Source organism: Melozone crissalis, unplaced genomic scaffold (assembly GCF_028551555.1).
Source record: "Melozone crissalis strain CALT ecotype California unplaced genomic scaffold, PUWL_Pcris_2 ptg000027l_1, whole genome shotgun sequence".
NCBI classification, from domain to species: domain Eukaryota; kingdom Metazoa; phylum Chordata; class Aves; order Passeriformes; family Passerellidae; genus Melozone; species Melozone crissalis.
The window spans coordinates 86,958,674-86,979,569 of NW_026535805.1; the positions used below are offsets into that span (position 1 = coordinate 86,958,674).

The window sequence follows — 20,896 nt, forward strand, 5'->3', positions numbered from 1 at the left end:
ACCATAGCACAAACTGCCTCATCCAGTTGTTTTTTGAACAGTTCCAGAGAAGGTTGCTCCACCACTTCCTTGGGCAGTCTGTTCCAATGCTTAACCACCCTTTCAATGAAAAAACTCTTTTTGATGTCCAACCTCAACCTCTCCTAGAGCAGCTTGAGGCCATTTCCCTTTATCATGTCATTAGTTGCCTGGGAGAAGAGACCAACCCCCACCTTACTTCTACCACCTTCCAGGCAGTTGTTAGGAGTGATAAGGTCTCTCCTAAACCTCCTTTTTTCCCAGGCTGCACATCAACCTCTCCTCAAGATTTACTCTCTAGATCCTTTACCAGCTCTATTGCCCTTCTCTGAACATACCCCAACACCTCAATGTCCTTCTTGTCATGAAGGGCCCAGAACTGATCAAGGACTTGAGGTGTGCCGAGTACAGGGGCACAATCACTTCCCTGCTCCTGCTGGCCACACTATTGCTGATACAGGCCAGGATGCCATTGACCTTCTTGGCCACCTGGGCACAGTTGGATCATGTTCATCCAGCTGTTGAGTAGCATCCACAGTTCCTTTTCCACTGGGCAGCTTTCCAGTCACTCTGCCCCCAGGCTGTGGTGCTGCTTGGGGTTTTTGTGACCCAAGTACAGGGCCCAGCACTTTGCCTTATTGCACTCCATAGAGTTGGCCTTGACACATCAACCCAGCGTATCCAGAGTCTTCCTACACTCCAGCAGATCAACACTCTCACCCAATTTAGGGTCATCCACAAACTTACTGAAGGTACACTTGATCCCATTGTACAAGTAATTGATAAAAATATTAAATGGGACTGGCCCCAAAACTGAGCCTTGGGGAAACCCCACTACTGACTGGTCACCAACTGGATGCAACACCATTCACCACCACTCTCTGTGCCCAGCCGTTCTTAACCCATCAAAGCACCTGTCTAAGCCATCTGGCCCATACCTGGCCAGATCCTCCAGGAGAGTGCTGTGGGAGACAGTCTTGAAATCTTCACTGAAGTCCAGGTAGACAACATCCACAGCCTTTCCCTCATCCAGTAGATGAGGTCATAGAAGAAGATCAGGTTGGTGAAGCAGGGCCTGCCTTTCCTAAACCTGTGCTGACTGGGTCTGATGTCCTGGTTGTCCTGTAAGTGCCGAGTGATGGCACTCAAGACAATCTGTTTCATAACCTTCTCTGGAACAAGGCCAGGCTAACAGGCCTTTAGTTCCCTGGATCCCCCTTATGACCCTTGTTGTAGATGAGCAACCCTCAGGTGTCTGGGACCTCTCCAGTTAGGCAGGACTGATAATAAATGATGGAGAATGCCTTGTTGAGAAGAGAAGGAGAAAGTGAGTCTGTCTCAAGGGTGTAGATTTTTGCACTGAGCTCTTGGCCCTTCCAGAGGATATGATACTGCTGTGAAAAGGAAGTGGATCGCAGCCCATCCACCCAAAACAGCAGGGATGCCCCCTTTGCTGCTCCAGGCTTGCACAGGGGCTTTGCCCACTTCCTCTCCTTCTTTTCTCACTACTCCTCCAGGTTTTCACTGCAAAACCTGCATTTTCCCCTGGAGAGCAGCTCCTCCACCTTCAACCCGAGCCTCCCGCTATTGCAGCAGTTGTGTCGCTTTTATTAACTCGAATAAAATGAGGAACACTAATTTTCTTGCTTGACTCGGCCCTGTGGGACCTCGGGAGCCGGATTTTCTGCACGACTTCGCGAAGGTATCGGATAACCTTGAAGCAACCCGGCAGGCAGGCAGGAGGGGGTTGCGGCTCCTGGTGAGCACCGCAGAGCCTGGCCCGAGGAGAAACCCACCCCCTTCCCCAAGAATCCTCTGACATTACAGGAGAGAAATGAGCGGAAAACAGAGAAGCGAGTTAATTAGCTGCATCTTCCCCGCATCACGCTTGAGAGATGCTTTCACAAGGGCAGGCTTCGCTCTCTATCTGGTAACGAACGGTTTCTCTCCAAGCCAGAAACTCAGAGGGGATTTCTGGATCTATATAAGTAAAGAAAAACTGTACAACCGAAGAGAGAAAATGTATCCCTGTCCCGTTATATAATTCTGTCTCTCTATTCCCCTGGACAGATTTCATATATCAGAAACGCATATATATGTATATATATATATATATATATATATATATATATATATATATATATATATAATGCATATCTTTTCCACCCGGTTTTGCGGGCTCCCTAAGGGAATTTGAGAGATTTGAGAGACTGCTGTCTTCTTGCCCCAGGTTCAAATGGCCTCCAACACAAGCTGCCTGTGGGGCGGGCCCGGCGGGCCGCAGGACAGGGATGCCGCAGCCTGCCCCCCGCAGCATCCATCCCGCAGCCTCTCCGCACAACATGCGCGGCTGTGCTGCGGACCCCGCGGCTCCGGGCCGGCTTCTCCTCCCACGGACAGACCGCGGGGGCAGCGCCGATAAGGCTGATATTGATAGGAGTTGAGAGACACGGAGAGCAGGGCTCGCTTTGACCACTGGCACAACCGGGCGGGGTGACAGCTTCAGGTGGGCTGTGATGAAAATCCAGATATTTCCTCTCCTGGTAGCTCATTCCAGGTGATATGCGTATTTTTGATTTCCCCAATTTCGAAAAAAATACTTTTTTTCTTTGCAAGGTTAAGTACTGGAAAATCTCAGCGCACCGGCTACGGGGCACCCAGACTGTAGAAGGGGCTGTCCTTTCTCAAATAAAACTTGTCGGGAGTTGCAGGGGTTTGCGCAGGTCGGGCAGGGCAGGGACCGCAAGCCGCAGCGCCAGCGGGTGCGGACAGCTCGGTGTGGCCGTGGCAGCCCCGTGCCCGGGGTGCGGCCACCTCGGGGCTGCCTGGAAGGCTCAAAGGGATGAGTGGAAGTCAAGTGTTCCTTTGTGGGGGCAGGCGTTTGCAGAAGGTCCAATCCAGCACTCATCCGAAAGCTGTTCCTGTACCTGGGGGTGAGCCCTAAAGCCCGGGGGCTGCTCTGGCTGGCTCGGACTGTTGAAAACCTTTGCTCAGCGGCAACCCAGTGTGCGCAGTCGATTTTTTGTTTGTTTTGGTTTTGGTTTTTGTTTTTCAAATACCTCGGGCACGAGTTTAGAAACAATAGTGGCAAGTCCTTTCTCAGGCAGAATACCTATACGGTGGGCATCCTAATTCAGCTTTAAAAACGATGACACAAAAGAAGGGATTAGTTCGACTCTGATATTTTGAGCCCAGCAAAGCTTGATTCAAATCCGGTTTTAGGTGTTCATTTCACAAATAATTTAAGGAGGTCAGCTTATTAAAAGACCCCCACGCTAAATACCAAGCTGTGATGGAAATATTCAAAGATAAATAGGTTTTTTCCCTCCCAGCCGTGGAAGAGCTAACCCTTCGGTATGTCTGTGCCCGAAGTGTGCATTTGTTTTACCGTGTGAGAGATGCAGAGTGAGACAGAAACTCTAAGGTTAATCTGTCTTCTTCTTCTAAATGCATATTTGAATATTTAGACTGAAAGATGATGACACTGGGGAAGCTGAGGGCAACGGTCTACAGGCAAAAAATACTGAATAAATTTTATTTAGATTTTAATAGCACAAACAATGAACAGAAAGAACAACATTACATCTGCAGGCTGTTATGAAAAATTGTTTTTGACAGGTGACACCTACAAGTTTCTTTGGTCCTATAACTCCAAATCTGTCAAAAATGATGCATATTTCAGCGTCGGAATGTACAATGGCAAAATAAACAGAAGAAAAAGAGCTGTTCTTCGTGATGTACTTGATAAACCCTAGATAATCTGGGCTTAACCTGCTGCATTCAGCATATGTAAATCAAATCTAGTATCTTTTTTTTGGGTTAAAAAAAGATAAAAGTAAAAAAAAAAATAAAGGAAAAAATAAAAAGGGAAAGAAGAAAAAAGAAAGTCAAGTCACAGGGACCAGAGAAAGACCTTTCAGTTTGTCAGATTCATTAATTAGAGCTGCACATACTAGAAGATGCGTTTTCCTGCTCTGCTTCCCGCCCCCACCAACAATTTTACCATGAGGGAATGTTTACCAGAGTGTAACGAACAGTTTCCGATGGCTGCATTTTTGCTAAAGTTCTATTTTTTTTTCTTCTTGCTGATAGTCGTGTCTTGAAAAGTCGTATCTTCAGCACAAAACGCTGAAGCCCTTAACAACATTATATGCGCTCATTAGGAAGTCAGCTCTCCTATAGCCCCTTCTCCTACTCGCTGGCAAAACCGATCTCTTTCTCCATTTACACTGTTACCAGCCAGCCAGCAAGCTCTGCCCTGCTCCCTGGTGCCGCTGCACTGAGAGATCTTCCTTCCAGCAGCTACCGTTTTTGCATCCCTTTCTTTCTTCCGTGCCAGTGATTTATTTCCCCTGCCTGTCCTCAGATCAAGCGCTGGGTTCGGCGGGAGCCCGACAGGCGAAAGCGCCTCCGTTTGCGCCTCCCGACTGCCGAACCGAGGGCATCCGCCATGGGAGAGGGCAGGGCGCCTTTCCCCGCTCCTGTCCCGGCACTGATGGCACTTGCTTCTCCCGAGGTCTTTGGCATCCGCCTAGGAAACAAGCTCCAGCTATGTCCTTGCTGTTACCGTGCTATAACTGTGCCCCTCGAGGAGAATATTTACAGAAATTAAGTGCCTTGTTTTACAGCTGCAATTCTTCTGTAAACACAGAGCTGATTTTAAAAGAGATGAACCCCTCTCAGCCCCCATAAGCTCTTCAGGAAAATGCAACAAATTCATGTAATTCTTTTTTTGCCTTGAGCTGAGCTGAGCACAGCAGAGAAGTCCTCTGAGGATGAGGAGGGGAGCTTTGCGGGATGGGCTCTCTGCCTGCGTGCCTTGGCTTCTCCTGTCGCTGCACAATTTCATCCCTGGAAGAGATTCAGGGTCTGGCTGGAATCTATCAAGCTGTCAGAACGGATAGAGACATTCTGTGGAAATGCTCAGAGAAGGGTACTCCCACTGAATATTTAAAAACCCCAAATAATTAAAGCCTAGGCTGAAATAAAAAGTCAATACTAGGTTGCCTGCCTCCAGGTGGAGGGAACCTGATTTAAGTGTTACAACCGCTGTCTTTACAAAGCCTGACTCAGAGAGAGCTCAGATCAGAATACAGCTCCATGAATTGGATTCCAGGGGATATTTGATGCTGGAGGACGGGGAGGGAGGGAAGCACCCCCTGTTTCCTCACCCTGCTGCTCCCCGGAGGGCAGGAACAGCTCGGTGCCACGCAGATTTTTGCGGGTGTTCCCTAAGACATTGGTCCTGTATACGTTCGGTAACCTTTGGCTTTTCCACGTGTTTTTCACTAAATAACAGCCCTGTCTCTCAGGGACGGTCAGGAAGGAGATGAAAGGCCTTCATCCCTATGCTCTTATCACGAAAACCATGGGGAAAAAAGGATCACAGTGACTCGAGCATATCAATTTATTAATAAATCCCTGGGTGTGTTTACACATGAACATCCTCGGGTGCGTGTGTACGGACTCACAGGCAAACCGGCATCCTTGCTGCCTCTCAGGTGCCTGTGACACGGCTACTGTAGCTGTACACAGTGGCACACAGCTCTCCCTATAACCGGAGGAGCAGCCTCCAGGCAGTGGCGCCTCCTGGACATCTGCGGCACCTCGGGGGTACCGGGCAGCCGGGACAGAGCCCCTGTTCCCCGCCCTGGCCCTGGGCCGCCTTTTTCTCCTCAGGGAGGGGTCAAGATTTGGCTCGGCAGGGGTAAACACGGGTTTACCAGTGCTGGCAAACCTGCCCGGTCCCCCGCTCCGAAAGCTGGGGCAGCGCTGCCGGCTGGCGCGGGGATGCCCTTTCCTTTTTTATTTAAATATCGTGGCTCTCTCGGGGCGGAGGCATGTCAGGGCTGGGCTTTTCCCTTTTCCTCCGGCCCTTAGCCGACCGTAGTTGCTGCGAAATTATGTCAGGGGCTTTTACCGGCCTCAGCGGCGGCCACTCGGCACCGCTGCAGTGCCCGTGCCCCGCACAGCCCCACGCACCACCGGGCCCGTCGCTCTTTGTCCTGCGAATACGAACGTCGGGCACCCGGCGCTGCGGGAGGAGACTGGGAACAGAGGGCTCTGTCGATGTCCTCTAAACCAGATCTTCCACTTTCCAGGAGCGGTATGCAGGGGCAAACACGCCCTGGAGAACCGACTTCAGTTCCGATCTGAGACTTCAGCAATATCTGGTGTTAAGAGTCACAGCGCTGCTTTCCAGGCCAGCCGAGCCTCGCACGTCGCACACCGAGCCCTGTTCAAAGCTGGAAACGGGGCACCATGCCCAGCAGCCTTCGGGGACACTCCCCATTTCCCCTCGCCACCCGGGCAGCCCCACGGCGTGTGGAAGGTGCCCGCATAAGAGACCAGCGCGATCAGTGGCGAGAGCAGGACCTTTCCCACCGCCACGCAGAAGCCTACAGGTATCGCCAGGGCATTTCCCGCCGGGGAACGGAGGGGACACCCAGCTCAGCATCACTGTGCAGATACAGTCGTGTCTGTACCGCCCCGGGGTTGCCGAGCTCTGCTGGGCGCCTCTGCGGGCACACGGGCTGTGCCTCCGGCCGGGTGTTTTGGCAAACCCGCCCCGTCGGGCCCATGGCTGCTTTGCAGGGGAGAGTGGAGAGGGTGAGAGCAGCAGGCGGTCACCAACCAGCTCTCCGTCATCATTGGCACAGAGCAGCCTCTGCAAACAAAGGCCAGTAGCGGTACAGGCTCTTCTCTGTCTGTCTGTGATGGGATTAAACATCGTCTTTCTGATAACTGACCGCAGAGTTTAGAAATCCCTCACCTAATTATTCATTTTCTCACCACGTTTTGGGCTACTGCCCCCCGACGGCCTCACCCACGGGACAGTCACAGTGTGGAGGCCAGGCCGGAGCTTTGAGGTTGCCTCTCGCTGTGGCCCCACAGGCACAGAGTCCGCAGCACTGGCAGGATGCTCTGCGGTGCACGGCTGACATACAGACGGACAGATAGACGAACAGGCAGGGCAATAGGTGGTTATGGACGTGAAGCAGCTTTGGTTAAAAACACGGACTGACGGCGTAGTTTGGGTTGGAAGGAGCCTTTAAAGAGCATCCAGTCTGGGCCGTGGGATATTCTACTAGATCAGGCAGACCCGAGCAGGGGGTACAGCCCTCGGCCATCCCTGTTGCAGCAGGACGGCATCCCAAACAAACCTCATTTCCCAGATGTCAGCCTGGCCTGAGCAGGCAGTGGTGTCTGCCTGAGACTTGCATTTCCTCTCTCTGCCTCCCTTCCCCTCCGGGAGCCCGTTCATTCGGCTAGAATCACCCAAGGAAGATTTTTCATGGGGTTTTTCACTCCCGTGTAACCCGCAGTGTTTCCAAACCCGAAAGCAAGCTGGACACGAGAAACCTGAGGCTTGCTGCCCTTCCCTCCGAAGGGAAAGCCGGGCCAGGGCTCTCGCCACTGCCCACCACTGCCAGTCCTTGTCCCCGGCAGTTGCCACGCTGGCAGCCCCACAGTGACACATTAGACTGGTCATTTTCTGAGTCTCCTTTATTTCCTCAGTTTCTCCCTGAAATCTTTATAAATCCCCCTTTTCCAGGGGGAGTGTCCAGGCGGGTGGAAGTCTGAGCACAATGAAACCTGAGAATTTCTGTCACTCTCTGCATATGGTCCGAAGTGCTTTAATCCCAATTAGGGGCGGCTGACACACGGTCCTATTCATCCCAATCAGCTCTTGAATACATTTGCCTAGAAATGAACTTCACAAATAGACTTTCTCCTAAATGTGCCCAACAGCAAGGAAAATCGAATTGAGGCAGGGGCTCATTCTGAGGCGATCGAGGGAGAAAAGGTATGAATTTATAAGGTACACCGAAACATTGCAATTCAGCAACAAGTTTACTGACTTTTATTTGCACCATGTCAACCGAAAGAACCAAGAGATACGGTGGGGGTTGCGGGAGAAGGGGAGTACGGTTAAAAGGCAACTTTAGACAGACTTTGAATACTTTATGCGGCAAGCTTCGCCTCCAATTGAAGTTGGGCTAAAAAGAAAAAAAATCTCAGCCCCTACACTGGAATTTTTAACGAGCACAAAACGTGTTTGGATCCGATCTGGGCTGACGCTCGCGATTAACAATACGAATACCAAATCGAGCTCCTGTCATCTGCCCGGATTCCCATAGAACCTGAATTACTATTCAAAAGCTGCTTTAATATCCCACCCGCATCTCGTCTGCACCGCACAGCTGGTTGGGGGCCGCTCGGCCCCGCCGGTCGGCACCGCCCGCCCGCAGCACCGGGCACCAAGCACCGGGCACAGGGCACCGGGTACGATCACCGGGCACCGAGCACCGGGCACCGAGCACCGAGCACCGGGTACCGATCACCGGGCACAGGGCACCGGGCATGGAACAGCGGGCACCGAGCACCGGGCACCGGGTACCGATCACCGGGCACCGAGCACCGAGCACCGGGCACCGGGCACTGAGCACCTGGCACAGGGCACCGGGCACCGGGCACCGAGCACCGAGCACCGGGCACAGGGCACCGGGCACCGAGCACCGAGCACCGGGCACCGGCAGCGCCCGGCGGGGCGGCAGCGGCTGCTGCGGGCGGCGTCAGGGGGGAGGAATGGAAGCGAGGGAAAGGGAGAGAGGAGAGGAAAGGGTGGTAGAGAGAAGGGGGTTTGAGAAAGAGCGGCTGAAACTAGAGAAGGTGAGCGAGATCGAGGGAAAGGTACTCGGAAATAGCAGAAGGGAAGGGAAGGGAAGGGAAGGGAAGGGAAGGGAAGGGAAGGGAAGGGAAGGGCAAAGAGGAAGAAGAAGAGAAAAGGGAAAGAAGAAGAGAAAAGGGGAGTAAGAGAAAAGGGGAAGAAAAAGAGAAAAGGGGAGAAAGAAATGGAGAAAAGGGGGGGAAAGAGAAACAGAGAAAAGTGTAAAAATTTTATTTAAAAATAAAAGAAAGAAAAAGAGAAGGAAAAAAAGCGAAAAGAAAGAGACGTTCAGAGCACATTGGTCTCTTCGGTTTAAAGTGGATTTCCGTGTTTCAGGGTCTCAGCAAGCCTCCTCCCTGCCCTCTGCCCCGTGCCTTGCATCCCTATCCACCTGCCGCGGAGCTCGGGCCCGCTCGGGAGGGCCGGGAGCCTCGGACCGTCCCGTCCCGCGGCCCGGGAAGGGCAGCCCTGCCGGGGCAAAGCCATTTGGGAAAAAGGTCACCCCGGGAGCCGCCGGCTGGGCCGCCCCGCCGGAGTATGGCCGGCTGAATGAACTTGCAGCATTTAGTTCCAGCCTCCGCTGCGATGCTCTGCGGCATAATGAGCCGGGCCCTGTATACAGGCATTCATGCTGGTCTGAATGTGGTGTTGAACCTTCTCTGTGCCGGAGCGGTTTGATGGTTTGAATGGAGCTCCCTGGTGGGACATTGCTCTCTGCAACTGTGCCTCTTTGGATGACTGTTGTTCCTTAACATTCATGCCTCATTATGGGGCAACCTGTTAAATCAGGGAGAACAGTGTGCCAAAGTGTTACTCAGGGGCACCGGCAGTTCAGCGGTGGGCATAAATAAGGGCCGCCGAGGAAAATAACTTTCATCGCATCTCTGGGCAAAAGTGATCTCTCTTTAATGGTGCCTCTAGTAGCCCGGTTTAAGTATATAAAGAGCGATAGTGGAATGTTTTGATTGAGTCTAAACATTGTCTTTGAATAAAGCTGAAACCATGTAATTAATGTGTCTTTTTAATAAGGGACAATACGGTCGTTCAAGCTATTTAATTTCATTTAATTTTCCATCCCATTTGCTCCAAAGGCTGCTTTTACTTTTAACACCCGGCCTTTCATGCTGCATCTTGCTCCAGTGGGCACATTAGATCGGTTTCACCCTTGCTTTTTAGGGAAGGAAAAATAAAAGAAAATGTGGTTCCTTTCCTCTTTTGTGGACAATTTATTTCACTTGGGGAACTTCAACTTTGAGCCACAGGACAGAATAAAAATTGGAGAACTGGTGTGAATGCTTCCAGAGCAAGGGCTTTTCTTTTCTGAGTGGATGGGAACCAGCCACAATCGGCTATATTAATAAATAACTTTCCTCACAGTCGGCCTTTACATGGTCCTATTGATAAAATTGTTCGCGTGTCGTTCACGCTTTTTGACTCATTAAGGCTGGGAGGGAGCGGCTCCCGAGGCGGAGCAGTAGGGTACCTTGGTCGCCTTAAAGGCCCTCTCTCTACCTCTGCGGAATTTCAAACCGGTCTCATCCTCGAGCGGCCAGGCCAGAGGTTACAGGGACATGTTCATGGCTTAAATTTATTGCTCTCAACTTCTTGTTTATCCTTTTCCCCCCATTCATGCCGCTGATCAAAGGGGTCATCTTCAGTTCCCCACATCCTCTCCCCCCTCCTCTTCCCAGCGCTGCCGGAGTGAGAACGAGCCCATCCCCGCAGCCGGGACAGTCCCTGGCGTTGCACCCCGGAGAGAGGCGATCGATGCTCGCTGATGCTGCAGGGGGAAGGCGCGGGGTGGGGCACATTTATCTCCCGCGCTCACCAATGCGGACCAGCACTGAAAATCCACTCACAGCCTGCGCGGACTCGGTGCCGGCCGGCAGCCCCCGGAGCGGGCGGTGGCAGCGCCCGTCCCGTCCTTGTCCCCGTCCCTTCCCGGTGCCGCCCGTCCCGGGCAGCTCCGCGGGCAGCGCCCAGGGCGGGACGGGCCGCCCCGAGCAGCCCTCGGGAGCCCCGAGCTCCGGCGCTCTGCAGCGGCGCTGGCACTCCAGGGCTCGCCCCGGCAGCGGCCCCGGTGCCCCGGGAAGGCGGCGGCGGCACCGGGCGGGCTGGCAGCGAGCGGGGCCAGCCAGGGCAAATATCGTCGTAGCAGCCGCGGTGCCTTGCCAGGCTGAGCTCTCAGTGCTCTCCGGCGCAGGGTGAAGGGTAGGGAGAGAGGAAAGGAGAATTTTGCGGCCGCCAGCTGGTGAGAGGCGCCGGTTCAAATCGCTCCCGCTCCCCGTGCGCATCCCCGTGGCCTTTGCTCTCACGATGCCACTCGTGACGGCGGAGAACAAACCCAGAGTAAAGCTCCCACACAACCACATCGAAAGCGACGTGCCAAGGCTTATCTTGCAGAAAGCGGGTTACTTGAGAAGAGCCCGCTCAGTTACCTGGCATCTGTTGGCAGATGTACCTCTAAGCGTAGCTTTTTGGCTTTCCTCTTGAAATTTATTAGGGCTGACTATTACAAAAACGCCACGGGGGAAAAAACAAAAAGGAAAAAAAAAAAAAAAGAAAAAAGAAGAAAAAAAAGGGGGGCTCCATCTCTGCCATTGTTTCCGAAAGCAGTGGATAAAATCTCATGTGCAACTTTGCAACTTCTCCAAAGGAGATGGGTTTAGAAATCTTTTTAGGGTGTTATGAGGCATGGAGCAGAGAAAACCAACCAGCAAGAATTAGATGGGAGTATAAAAGTGAAAGATTGCATTTGTTAGTGTCCCTCTTGGTGTGACAGGCACATCTGAACTGTTGTATGCACTCAAGGAAAAAAGTCGCACACTTTTCCTTGTCAGCTCCCGTAAAATTCCTGGGACATTTATCCAGCCTGAATTATAAGATGACTTAATCCTAGCACTTCGTTGTATCTTAATTAAAATATTTATGCGAGGAGGAGGGACATAGGCGCACACTGTTCAAATATCTTCGTTCTGACTTTATTTACAGTTGCTTTTTGCAGGTAGCACCTCCTAAAGCGGTTTCGGTGCAAGAGATTTAGCGTATGGCAAGGAACTTGTGGATGTAATAAAGGAGGAATCCAGCTGCACATTGTTTGCTAGATATCTGTGTTATCTGCTGTCCGTGCCTGCCTGTTTCCTGGTGGCTGTATGTCTCTATTTCCTCCTGTCTCTATTTCTTAATCGCACGAACTACAGACACAGCTTCCCCGGCGCTCGCAGGTGCAGCGGTTTGTGTTTTACAGGGGCTACGGCGGCTCATATTTAGTGCTATTCATCCTCCTTAAGGATCAAAGCTCTTCTGAAACAGATTACTGGCCTGAAACCAAACCACTGAAATGGTAATATGGTCGTTCTTAAAAAAAAAAAAAAAGTGTAGGTATTTTCTGGTGTTTTCCCATCAAGTACCTGCCCAATTTCTGTATGGCACACGCCGGGAATCAATAGAAGTTAACAAGTCCTCAAAACATTCCCCATCTCTTTGTTTAATCTCCTTTACAATAAAGCCAAGGGAAGAGAATTAAAAATCTTTGAAGTATATTAAACCTCAAAAGGCTCAGCCAAGTAGACTTAAAATAGTCACTTATTTTCCAAAACTGGTTTGTCGAGGAACAATAAAAGGAAGTAAAATTTATGGAGAAATTATACAGTGGATTTGTCACTTAAAATATCGTAACTGTCTCGGGGACAATACCCCATGCTGAGGATTAATGGTCCCTCCAGACCTTTGATTCACCAGCGCCTTTTCTTTGCCCTTGACAAATTGGATTTTTAGGAATGGGAAGGTCGCCTGGCCCATTGTCTGCCAGCCATTCACTCCGCCTGATTATGCAGGAGGGTTAGGGAAAGGCTCCATGTGACCCTCTTGGATGGGACTCCGCAGCTGCTCGAGGAGCCAAACTCTCTCACCGAACTCTGCGCCCCAGAGCATCCCCCTGCCAAGGGGTACCCCTCCTGCTCCCGTTGAAAAGCCGGCGTCCTCGCAGCGCCGCGTCACTCTGCGGGCGGAGATACGCCTGTGCTCATCCTCCCGCCGCCCGCCGCTGTCACTCCGGCCCCCTTAAGTACTTGGGGTTCCCGAGCTCGCAGCCAGCGGCAGCGATGCAAAGCAGCAGGGCTCCGGCCATCAGCGTCAGCGCCGAGAGCTGCATCCCGGCCGGGCTGCGCCTGGGTCCTGTGCCGGGCACCTTCAAACTGGGCAAGTACCTGTCAGACCGCAAGGAGCCGGGACCCAAAAAAAAGGTATTTTCCTACGGTCGCTCCTGCACCGCTGGACTTTGATTATTCGTTCACTCGGGGGAAGCCGGCTTTGGGAGAAGAGGCTGCTCTTCCCCCGTCTCTCTTCGATCCTTCCTTCTTAGAGAGAGCCAGGAAAGCAAAGGGAAGCATTTCCAGAACGTCCTGAGATGTCTCCCCGTTTTGCCAGGAGAGCCTGCCCGCTCGTGCCCTCTCCGCCTCCTCCCCAGCTCCGGGGCCCCCAGCCCGGCCGATTCCGGGGCGAGGCCAGAGGACACGGGGGCTCTCCCGGAGGAGTGGGCGCTCCCCCGCCTTGGACACAGACGTGCTGGAAGCGTCGCCTGAGCTCCGTGCCCGCTGTCGGAGGGCCCTGGTCCCGCACCCAGCCCCCGCCCCCCGGGGCTCCGCTCGCTGGGGCTTTGCCCCTTTCCCTGGCCGAGCCGGGACGTGCCACGGCCGGTTCCCCGCTCCGGGAGCCCCGGCGAGGCGAGGGCACGAGGCTGTCACAGCCCCCGGTTTGGCCCGGGAAGGAGCAGGGCAGGGCAAATGCACCGATTTATTTCTGCCTTTGGCTCGGGGTCGTGCACCCCAATCCCTCTTCCCGGCCGCGAGTCCTTTGGCTTGGACCTGAAGGGAGCGTGGGGCGAGAGGACGGACCGGGGCTGCCCCGGAGACGGCGCCGGGTGCGGGTCGCAGGTGTGGGGGCAGCCCAGGGCAGCTCGGCCTTCCCGCAGAGCCTCGGGGGTTCTCCTGCCCCGGAGCCGCAATCACCCGGGGATGGCACAGCCGGGCACACGGCTCCGGGCTCAGCCCGTGCCCGAGAGAAGGAGCGAGCAGGCGGCGGCCAAGGGCTCTCGCCCCGTCCATCAGGCTCTTCAGGGGCTGCGGATGAGACCCCTCCTTTCGCCCCCCGGGCAGCCGCGGCTCACGCGTTCCGCTCTGATTTTTAATGCACTTTAATTGTTTTTAAACGCTCTGCCAGCCCACTCAAATTTATTTCTCATCTGGCTCCCTTGGTTTCTCGCTTTAGACTGCTTTGTTCCGATGACTTTTATTGCACGGTCATTCAGGGAATGGGCACTTCATTTTCTCTTTGTATGGGCAAGCAGATTATGAAGTATGGGGCTACAGGGACTTTGTAGCCAAGCAGAATCTTCCCCCCTTTCCCCCTCCCCATCTCCCGACAAGTCCTGCATGTCGCAATGCTTTTGCACGGACTTAGATACAAAAAGAAAAAGAAAATTAAAATCGTACCTGGGTATTTAATATAGCTTTAAGCGAAATGTATCAGCTGCAACTGGACAAGGTGCGTTTGGATCAATGCTACCCAAGGGGAAAATCCCGTTTTCCCTCTCCGGGCACGGGTTCTTCCATCCTTACGCTGCAGAGCTGCAGCCCCCGCTAGGGCAGCCGCATCTCTCCCAAGGCACCTGCGAGCCGGGGAACGTCCTACCCAAAGGTGGGTGAGGATGGAAGCGTTAAACAGGGGCAAAAGGAGATGCTCTCGCCGCTGCTTTCAGCTGCGATGCTCAGCCCCCTGCCTGGTGCGGGGAAGCAGCTCGACGGGCCAGGCAGAGCGGGCAGGCAGGCAGGGGGACGGGTAAGCTTTTTGCTCTTTTTGTGTTTCATTTCACGTGAAAATGACAGCAGTGCCGCCTGTTTTCCAGGTGCGGATGGTCAGAGGCGAATTGGTGGATGAAGCAGGGAGCTCGGCTCTGGAATGGATAGGGTTAATCCGAGCCGCCCGAAACTCCCAAGAGCAGACGCTGGAGGCTGTTGCGGATCTGCCAGGAGGACAGGTACCCCACTCGCGGCTCCGGGCTGGCAGGGCACCTCTCTCCGCCACCTGCCTCCTCTCTCAAGCCTCCTGAAGAAGTTTCCTTTCTTCCCTTTCCAGATTTTCTACCGGGCGCTGCGAGATGTCCAGCCGGGAGAGGAGCTCACCGTCTGGTACTCCAACCCTCTGGCGCAGTGGTTTGACATCCCCGTCACGGCCACGCCGACGCACGACGAGAAAGGTACAGATGCGGGCACTCATTTCAGAACAACCAAATTAAATGAAACAAAACAAACCCTCTTTAGCTGACACCTTTGACGGGATCTCAAACTGCGGTAGGCAAACGTGGGCCCTCGGAAAAATAAATGCCAGTACAGCTGCCGTGAATTTAACCCACCACCCTTTAAACTAAGGCTCCATCTGCTTACATTTAAAGGGTGATCTATTAACTCGGTAGCGTATAGAAAGGCCCCCGTGCGTCGAGTTGTTCCGTCATCGGGCCGATTTAATGATTCTTTGATAGGCAAATGGGGTTTCTGTGAAACATCGCTATAGTTGGTATGCGAGGCAGCAAACTGGCTCAGCTCAGCTCACCCGATGCTGTTCCTAAAACATCGGGTTTACCTTCCGTTCTCAGAGTTTCAGAGACTCTTTGCGGGTTCTCTTGCGGGTAGATTCACGTAGTAAAGTCAAAACTGGGCAGTGCTGGGCAATCCCTGTAAATTAGAACATATTAGGAAAAAGGTTAAGTCGGCCTCAAATCACCCTGAGGTCAGTATGTGCAAAGATGTTGGGAAGCGGAAGACACCGGTCTGGGACGGCTTGCTTCAATCCGCAAACCTATTCTTAGCTGGAGTTACACCGGTGTTAACAAAATGATAAGGTGGCATCGCATTAAAAAAAAAAAAAAGACCAGGGAAAGAAAGACGGAACACTTCAGCGTTCACTTGTCGGGTTTCTCTGTCGGCGGCCCCCCCCTTCCGCTGCTCCCGGGCCCGGGCGCTCCCTGGGCCGTCGGTGGCGGCCGCTGCCGGTGGGCGCTCCCCTCGGGCTGAGCCCGCTCCGCGGGGGATGGGGGAACCCCAGCCGCTCCTGCTTGAAGATCCTTCAGCTGGGCAGTGTCCTTCAGCCGGGAAGGGAGCGAGCGCACGGTCCGGGCAGGAGCTGTCCCCTCCCTGTCACGCTGGCCGCTCCGCAAGGTGAGCAGGGTCCGGTCCCAAGGGACGGCTGCGGGAAGGCCAGGCTCTGGCTATTGTATCACATCGCGCAAGAGCCCAAATCCCTCCTTGTACCAAAACTACACCCGGAAAAGAAACTCTTGGTCACATTTCTGTCCCCGCCACGTCGAAGTGCAGTGAGGCCATGGATCTGCCGAGAATCGTCCCCTGGAAAAGCCTCACGAAGGTTCGGTAGCAAGGAGGACTCGCGGCTGTGTTGAGCCCCACTCTTCTCCAGCAGCCCTTGCTGCGGATAGGTACCAGTGCTACTCGGGGGAAAAATGAAGAGAAATCAGGTCTGCAAGAGGCTCCCAGTGTGCGGCGTCTTCCTCGCCCCGTCGAAACAAGGCTGATTTGCAAAGTGACCCTACGGATCTGCTGTGTCTTCCGTCCCACAGTTTCCAGACTGATTAATACAGACTCAGAAAAAGTGTATCAGCATGCTGAAGTGCTCTTCTTTTAATGATCACATGCTGAAAAAAAAGCCGAAAAGTCAAACTAAACTCCCAAACCCCCACCAACCGAAAAATGACAACGGAAGAAACTCGGAGAATTTTTTTTTTTTTTTAAAGCACAAAACGAAAAAAACCTAACCAAATCAAAATTTTGAATTCTTCTGTGTTTGACTCCTTTAATTTGGGTCACCGTGGTGAGAAAGAAGTGGGTTTTGGTGGGAAGGTGTGATAATTTTATTTTTTTTTTAAATCTTTTCCCTGGAGCCCTTCTTGTTGAACGGGAGCTGAGCCAGGGAAGCGCCGAGCCGGGCTCGGTGGCGGTCGGGAGCCGGTCCCGACCATCTTTCTCCGAGGACACCAGGGCCGACCCGCACCGCTGAACAGACCCGCACAGACAAACGAAGATAGCGGAGGGGTGTCCGTGGCGGGCCGTGGCCGTATTCCTCTCCATCCGTGCCGCTCCTTTACCCCTTTTCCCGTGCACGGCAGTGGGATTGCCGCCGTGGTTCCTCCTCCCGGGGCTGCTGCCTCTCTGGAGCCCGGGCAGACACAGTCCTGTCTCTTCCTCTCCTCGACGGGGCGAAACACAGCGCCCAACGCCTTCACAATGCTGCAGATCCCGGGGCTGCCTCTCCACGGCTAGCGAGGACAGGCTGCCCACGGCTAGCGAGGACAGGCTGCCCATGGAGGCGAGCTCACACACAGAGATACACGCAACAGCGTGTGATGCTTCCACGCGAGTTGGCACACGAGTTTCCCGCGGAGACCGAAGATTCCGTTTTCCACCCGCAGCGGACATCGACTGATCCCTGTCAGAAGCCGGTGACAGGGAGGCTGGTCACGGCCATCGCAGCCACCCCGGCGACCCGCCCTCCCCGGGTGCCCCGACAGACGAGGGGCACGACGCAAGGTCTCACCCGTGTCCTCCCCCACGGGATTCCCTGAAACTTGAGGAGCTGCCCCAGGCCTGGAGCGGGCTCTCATTTTCATGCGGCGCTTGGGATCACCTTAGGCGTATGAAACTGAGGGGTGAGGGTCAGCTGGGGACGGTCAGGGTGGGCGAGAGCCGAAAGGGAAATTCAGGGGCTTATCAGCATAGTATGGTGACTGGGAGAAACGAGAGAGAGAAAGATGGGTACAAACAGACAGAAAGAGAAGAAAAGAGGGGAGAGAATGAGGAGGGGAAGAGAAAAGGAAAGGGGAAAGTGGGGGAAGGAAGGAAGGAAGGAAGGAAGGAAGGAAGGAAGGAAGGAAGGAAGGAAGGAAGGAAGGAAGGAAGGAAGGAAGGAAGGAAGGAAAGAAAAGATTACTAGGCAGGTGGCTACAGAGGCGGCGTTTCACCGTCGGGGCTGGGGAGATGCTCCTCCTTGGGAGTGCCCTCCTTGCAAGCCAGGCCAGGAGGGGGAAAGGGGAGTCTGAGCCTCTGCAGTGTCGGGCAGCCACCACAGCCGTGGCCACCGAGGTCTGTTCCGCTTGAGAGAAGTCGAAATGGGACGGGGTACAAAGGGCATTGTCCTCTGAAAGGGAACGATTACATATGGCCCATACATATCGGATATTGTCTCGCCGCGTAATGAGGGGCTCACGATCATTAGATTGGCCTTTGTTCGGTGCAGCCGACTCCCTGACATACGCTACCTCCTCTGCAAACGCCAACAGATGGGCCCTCCGACAGACGACTCGCGGCAGCAGCTGCTCCCCCCGGCCCTACGGCGCCCCGCTCGCGGGAGCTCAGCCCGGACCGCGCAGCGCCCGCTCCGCTCCGCGGCGCAGCATGGCGGGGGCGGGACGAGGCGGAGGGAGCGCGGGGAGGCGCGGGGATGGGCGGCCGCCGCTGACGGGTCCCTCCGCTTGTCTCCGCAGGGGAGGAGAGGTACATCTGCTGGTACTGCTGGAGGACCTTCAAATACCCCAACAGTCTCAAGGCCCACGTCCACTTCCACTGCGCTCTGAGCCACGGCCGGCCCTTCCTCCATCACGACCACGGCCGGCCCGCTGCCAGCGCCTTCGGCCTGCCCCCCAAGGAGCTGCCGGCCGCCTCGCTGCGCGGCCACCCGCCGCCCGGCTGCGGCCCTCGGGAGCCCGTCAAGCGGGAGGCCGTCGTCGCCTCCCCGCCGCTCGCCAAGGCGGCGCTGCCCAAGCGGGCGGCGGGCAAGGAGGAGCAGGAGCGCGCCCTGGACATGAGCGTGGGGGCCGCCCGCGGGCCGGGGCCGCTGCTGGGGCCGGCGGGCGGCAACGGGCTGGCGCTGTGCCCCGGGGCGCGCTCGGCCTTCCGCCCCGCCGGGTCGCTGCGGGAAGAGGCGCGGGGCGCCGCCGCCCTCGGCTTCTCCAAACTGCTGGGGGGACTGAAGGCGGGACGCGCCGCCGCCGAGGCGCCGCCGAAGTGCGGAGCGCTGCCGGGCGAGGCCGCCCCGCAGGCGGCGGCGGCGGGGCTGGCTTGCGGCGGCGGGCTGCGCGCCTTCCCGCTGCTGTCGCCGCTGGAGGAGGCCTCGGCCTTCCGGCAGGTGGAGCGGGGGCTGCCCGCGGCCGCGCTGCCGCCCGCTCGCTACCCACCGCTGCCCGGCGGGGCCCTGGAGCGCTTCGCGCTGCCGCCCTTCGAGGGGCTGAAGGCGTACGCGGGGGAGTGCGGGCTGCCGGTGATGCCGCTCACCGTCTACAACGGGGAGCTGCTCTACGGGGCCGCGCCCTACTACCCGCTGAAGCTGCACCTCGGCGGCCTCCTGAAGTACCCCGAGTCGGTGTCGTACTTCGCGGGGCCGGCGGCGGGTCTGCACGCCGCAGAGCTGGGCTCGCTGGCCAGCATCGACCGGGAGATCGCCATGCACACGCAGCAGCTCTCCGAGCTGGCGGCCGAGAAAGGCCGGGGGAGGCTGGAGACGCTGCCGGCGGGCGCGGCCGGGGCGGCCGGAGGGAAGCCCAAGACCGGGCACCTGTGCCTGTACTGCGGGAAGCTGTACTCCCGCAAGTACGGGCTGAAGATCCACATGCGGACTCACACCGGCTACAAGCCACTCAAGTGCAAGGTCTGCCTGCGGCCCTTCGGGGACCCCAGCAACCTCAACAAACACATCCGCCTGCACGCCGAGGGCAACACGCCCTACCGCTGCGAGTACTGCGGCAAGGTGCTGGTGCGACGCCGCGACCTGGAGAGGCACGTCAAATCCCGGCACCCGGGGCAGAGCCTCGGCAAGGCGGCCGAGGACAAGAGTGACTCTGGCTATGCGCAGCCCGAGCAGGAGCAAAAGACTGATAACGAGAGCGATGTGGATGTCTGCTTCACCGACGACCAGAGCGACGCGGAGAGCGGCAGCCGGCACCGCGAGCAGTGATGCGGGAGGCGGCCGGGGCGGGGCGGGGTGAGGGCAGCGCTGCTGCCCCCCTCGCACTACTCCGCGCTCCCGGGGCGGTCCCACGCGGGGCCGCGCCGCGGAGGAGCGCGGGCTGGCGGGCAGAGCCGCCGCCGGGGCGGGCAGGGGTGCGCGGGCGTCCCCGGGGTCCCTCCACGGCGTCGCCCCCGGCTCTGCAGCTGCGGTGCCGCCACAGGGGCGGGAGGGAGAAACCCTGGCGGGCCCGGGATCCCGCTGGGCAGGCACCGCATCCCCATAGGAGCCTGCATTTCAGTGGCCATATATTTTTATTGTACCTTTGTGTCGAGAAAATTGTGCCTTTTGGAAACGATTTTTTTTCTATGCGCTGTCCCATCACTTGCTCCAGCGGTCTGAGCCTTGGGGCTCAGCAGCAGACCCGGGTCTGCAAGCGCCTCTGGCACCTGTACACTTTATTTGACACCTCACCTGTGCTTGCTCGGGTCCTAATAAAGCAATACCAACAGCTTTTTGGAAAGACAGAAAATAAAAACAGTCAACAAAACGCCACTCTTGCAGCATGGAAGAGGTTCGCATAACAGGTGCACCATTTGATCAAGTTGCAATTATTTATAGCAGATAATATTTGAGTAACAAATGTAAAATAAATATTGAAAAGCATGACTCTAAAAGCACGCACTATATAATTTTAAAGGAAATACACTCTCTGTTTGGTAGAATACAAATGTGGTGTATGTTTGTTTTCTAATGAACGATGTACAGTGGATACAGTATTTTGGTCTTGGTTCCAGTTTGTCATGCGATTTTTTAAAAAAAGAAATAAAGTTACTGACAAACTACTGTTTGCCTAGTTGTTCGCTGAGGTGCTGTCAGCAGGATCTCGTGTTTCTTCGCAGTGCTTCTGATGATTGGTAGCTCAGACCCATCTATATACAGCGTCTTTGGGTCAAGCTCTAAACAATTTGCCTCTGAATATGTCGCCTGAGCATTTTCCTTCTCTCACTTAGCAAAACCAAAGGGCAAAAGTCCCATGTCCAATCTGTTCTTCTTTATGCCTAGGATTTTTTAATTTTTTTTTTTCGTTTTGCACAGGGCGAAGGCAGAGCTGTTAGAGGTTGGACATTATTAGGCTGTTTTTATCCGTTTGCACTCGGTCAAACGTGCCACTTTTGCAAACACACTTCTTTAGAATCG

At 55.1% G+C, this 20,896-nt stretch overlaps 1 protein-coding gene across 1 annotated transcript; it reads left to right on the forward strand.

Moving 5' to 3' along the window:
- The first annotated feature begins 12,792 nt into the window (after positions 1-12,792).
- Positions 12,793-19,705, forward strand: PRDM13 (PR/SET domain 13). Its single transcript, XM_054280504.1, has 4 exons — positions 12,793-12,933; positions 14,595-14,726; positions 14,825-14,945; positions 18,240-19,705. Exons 1-4 carry the CDS (start codon positions 12,793-12,795, stop codon positions 19,703-19,705), a joined length of 1,860 nt encoding a protein of 619 aa, XP_054136479.1.
- The last annotated feature ends 1,191 nt before the right edge of the window (positions 19,706-20,896 follow it).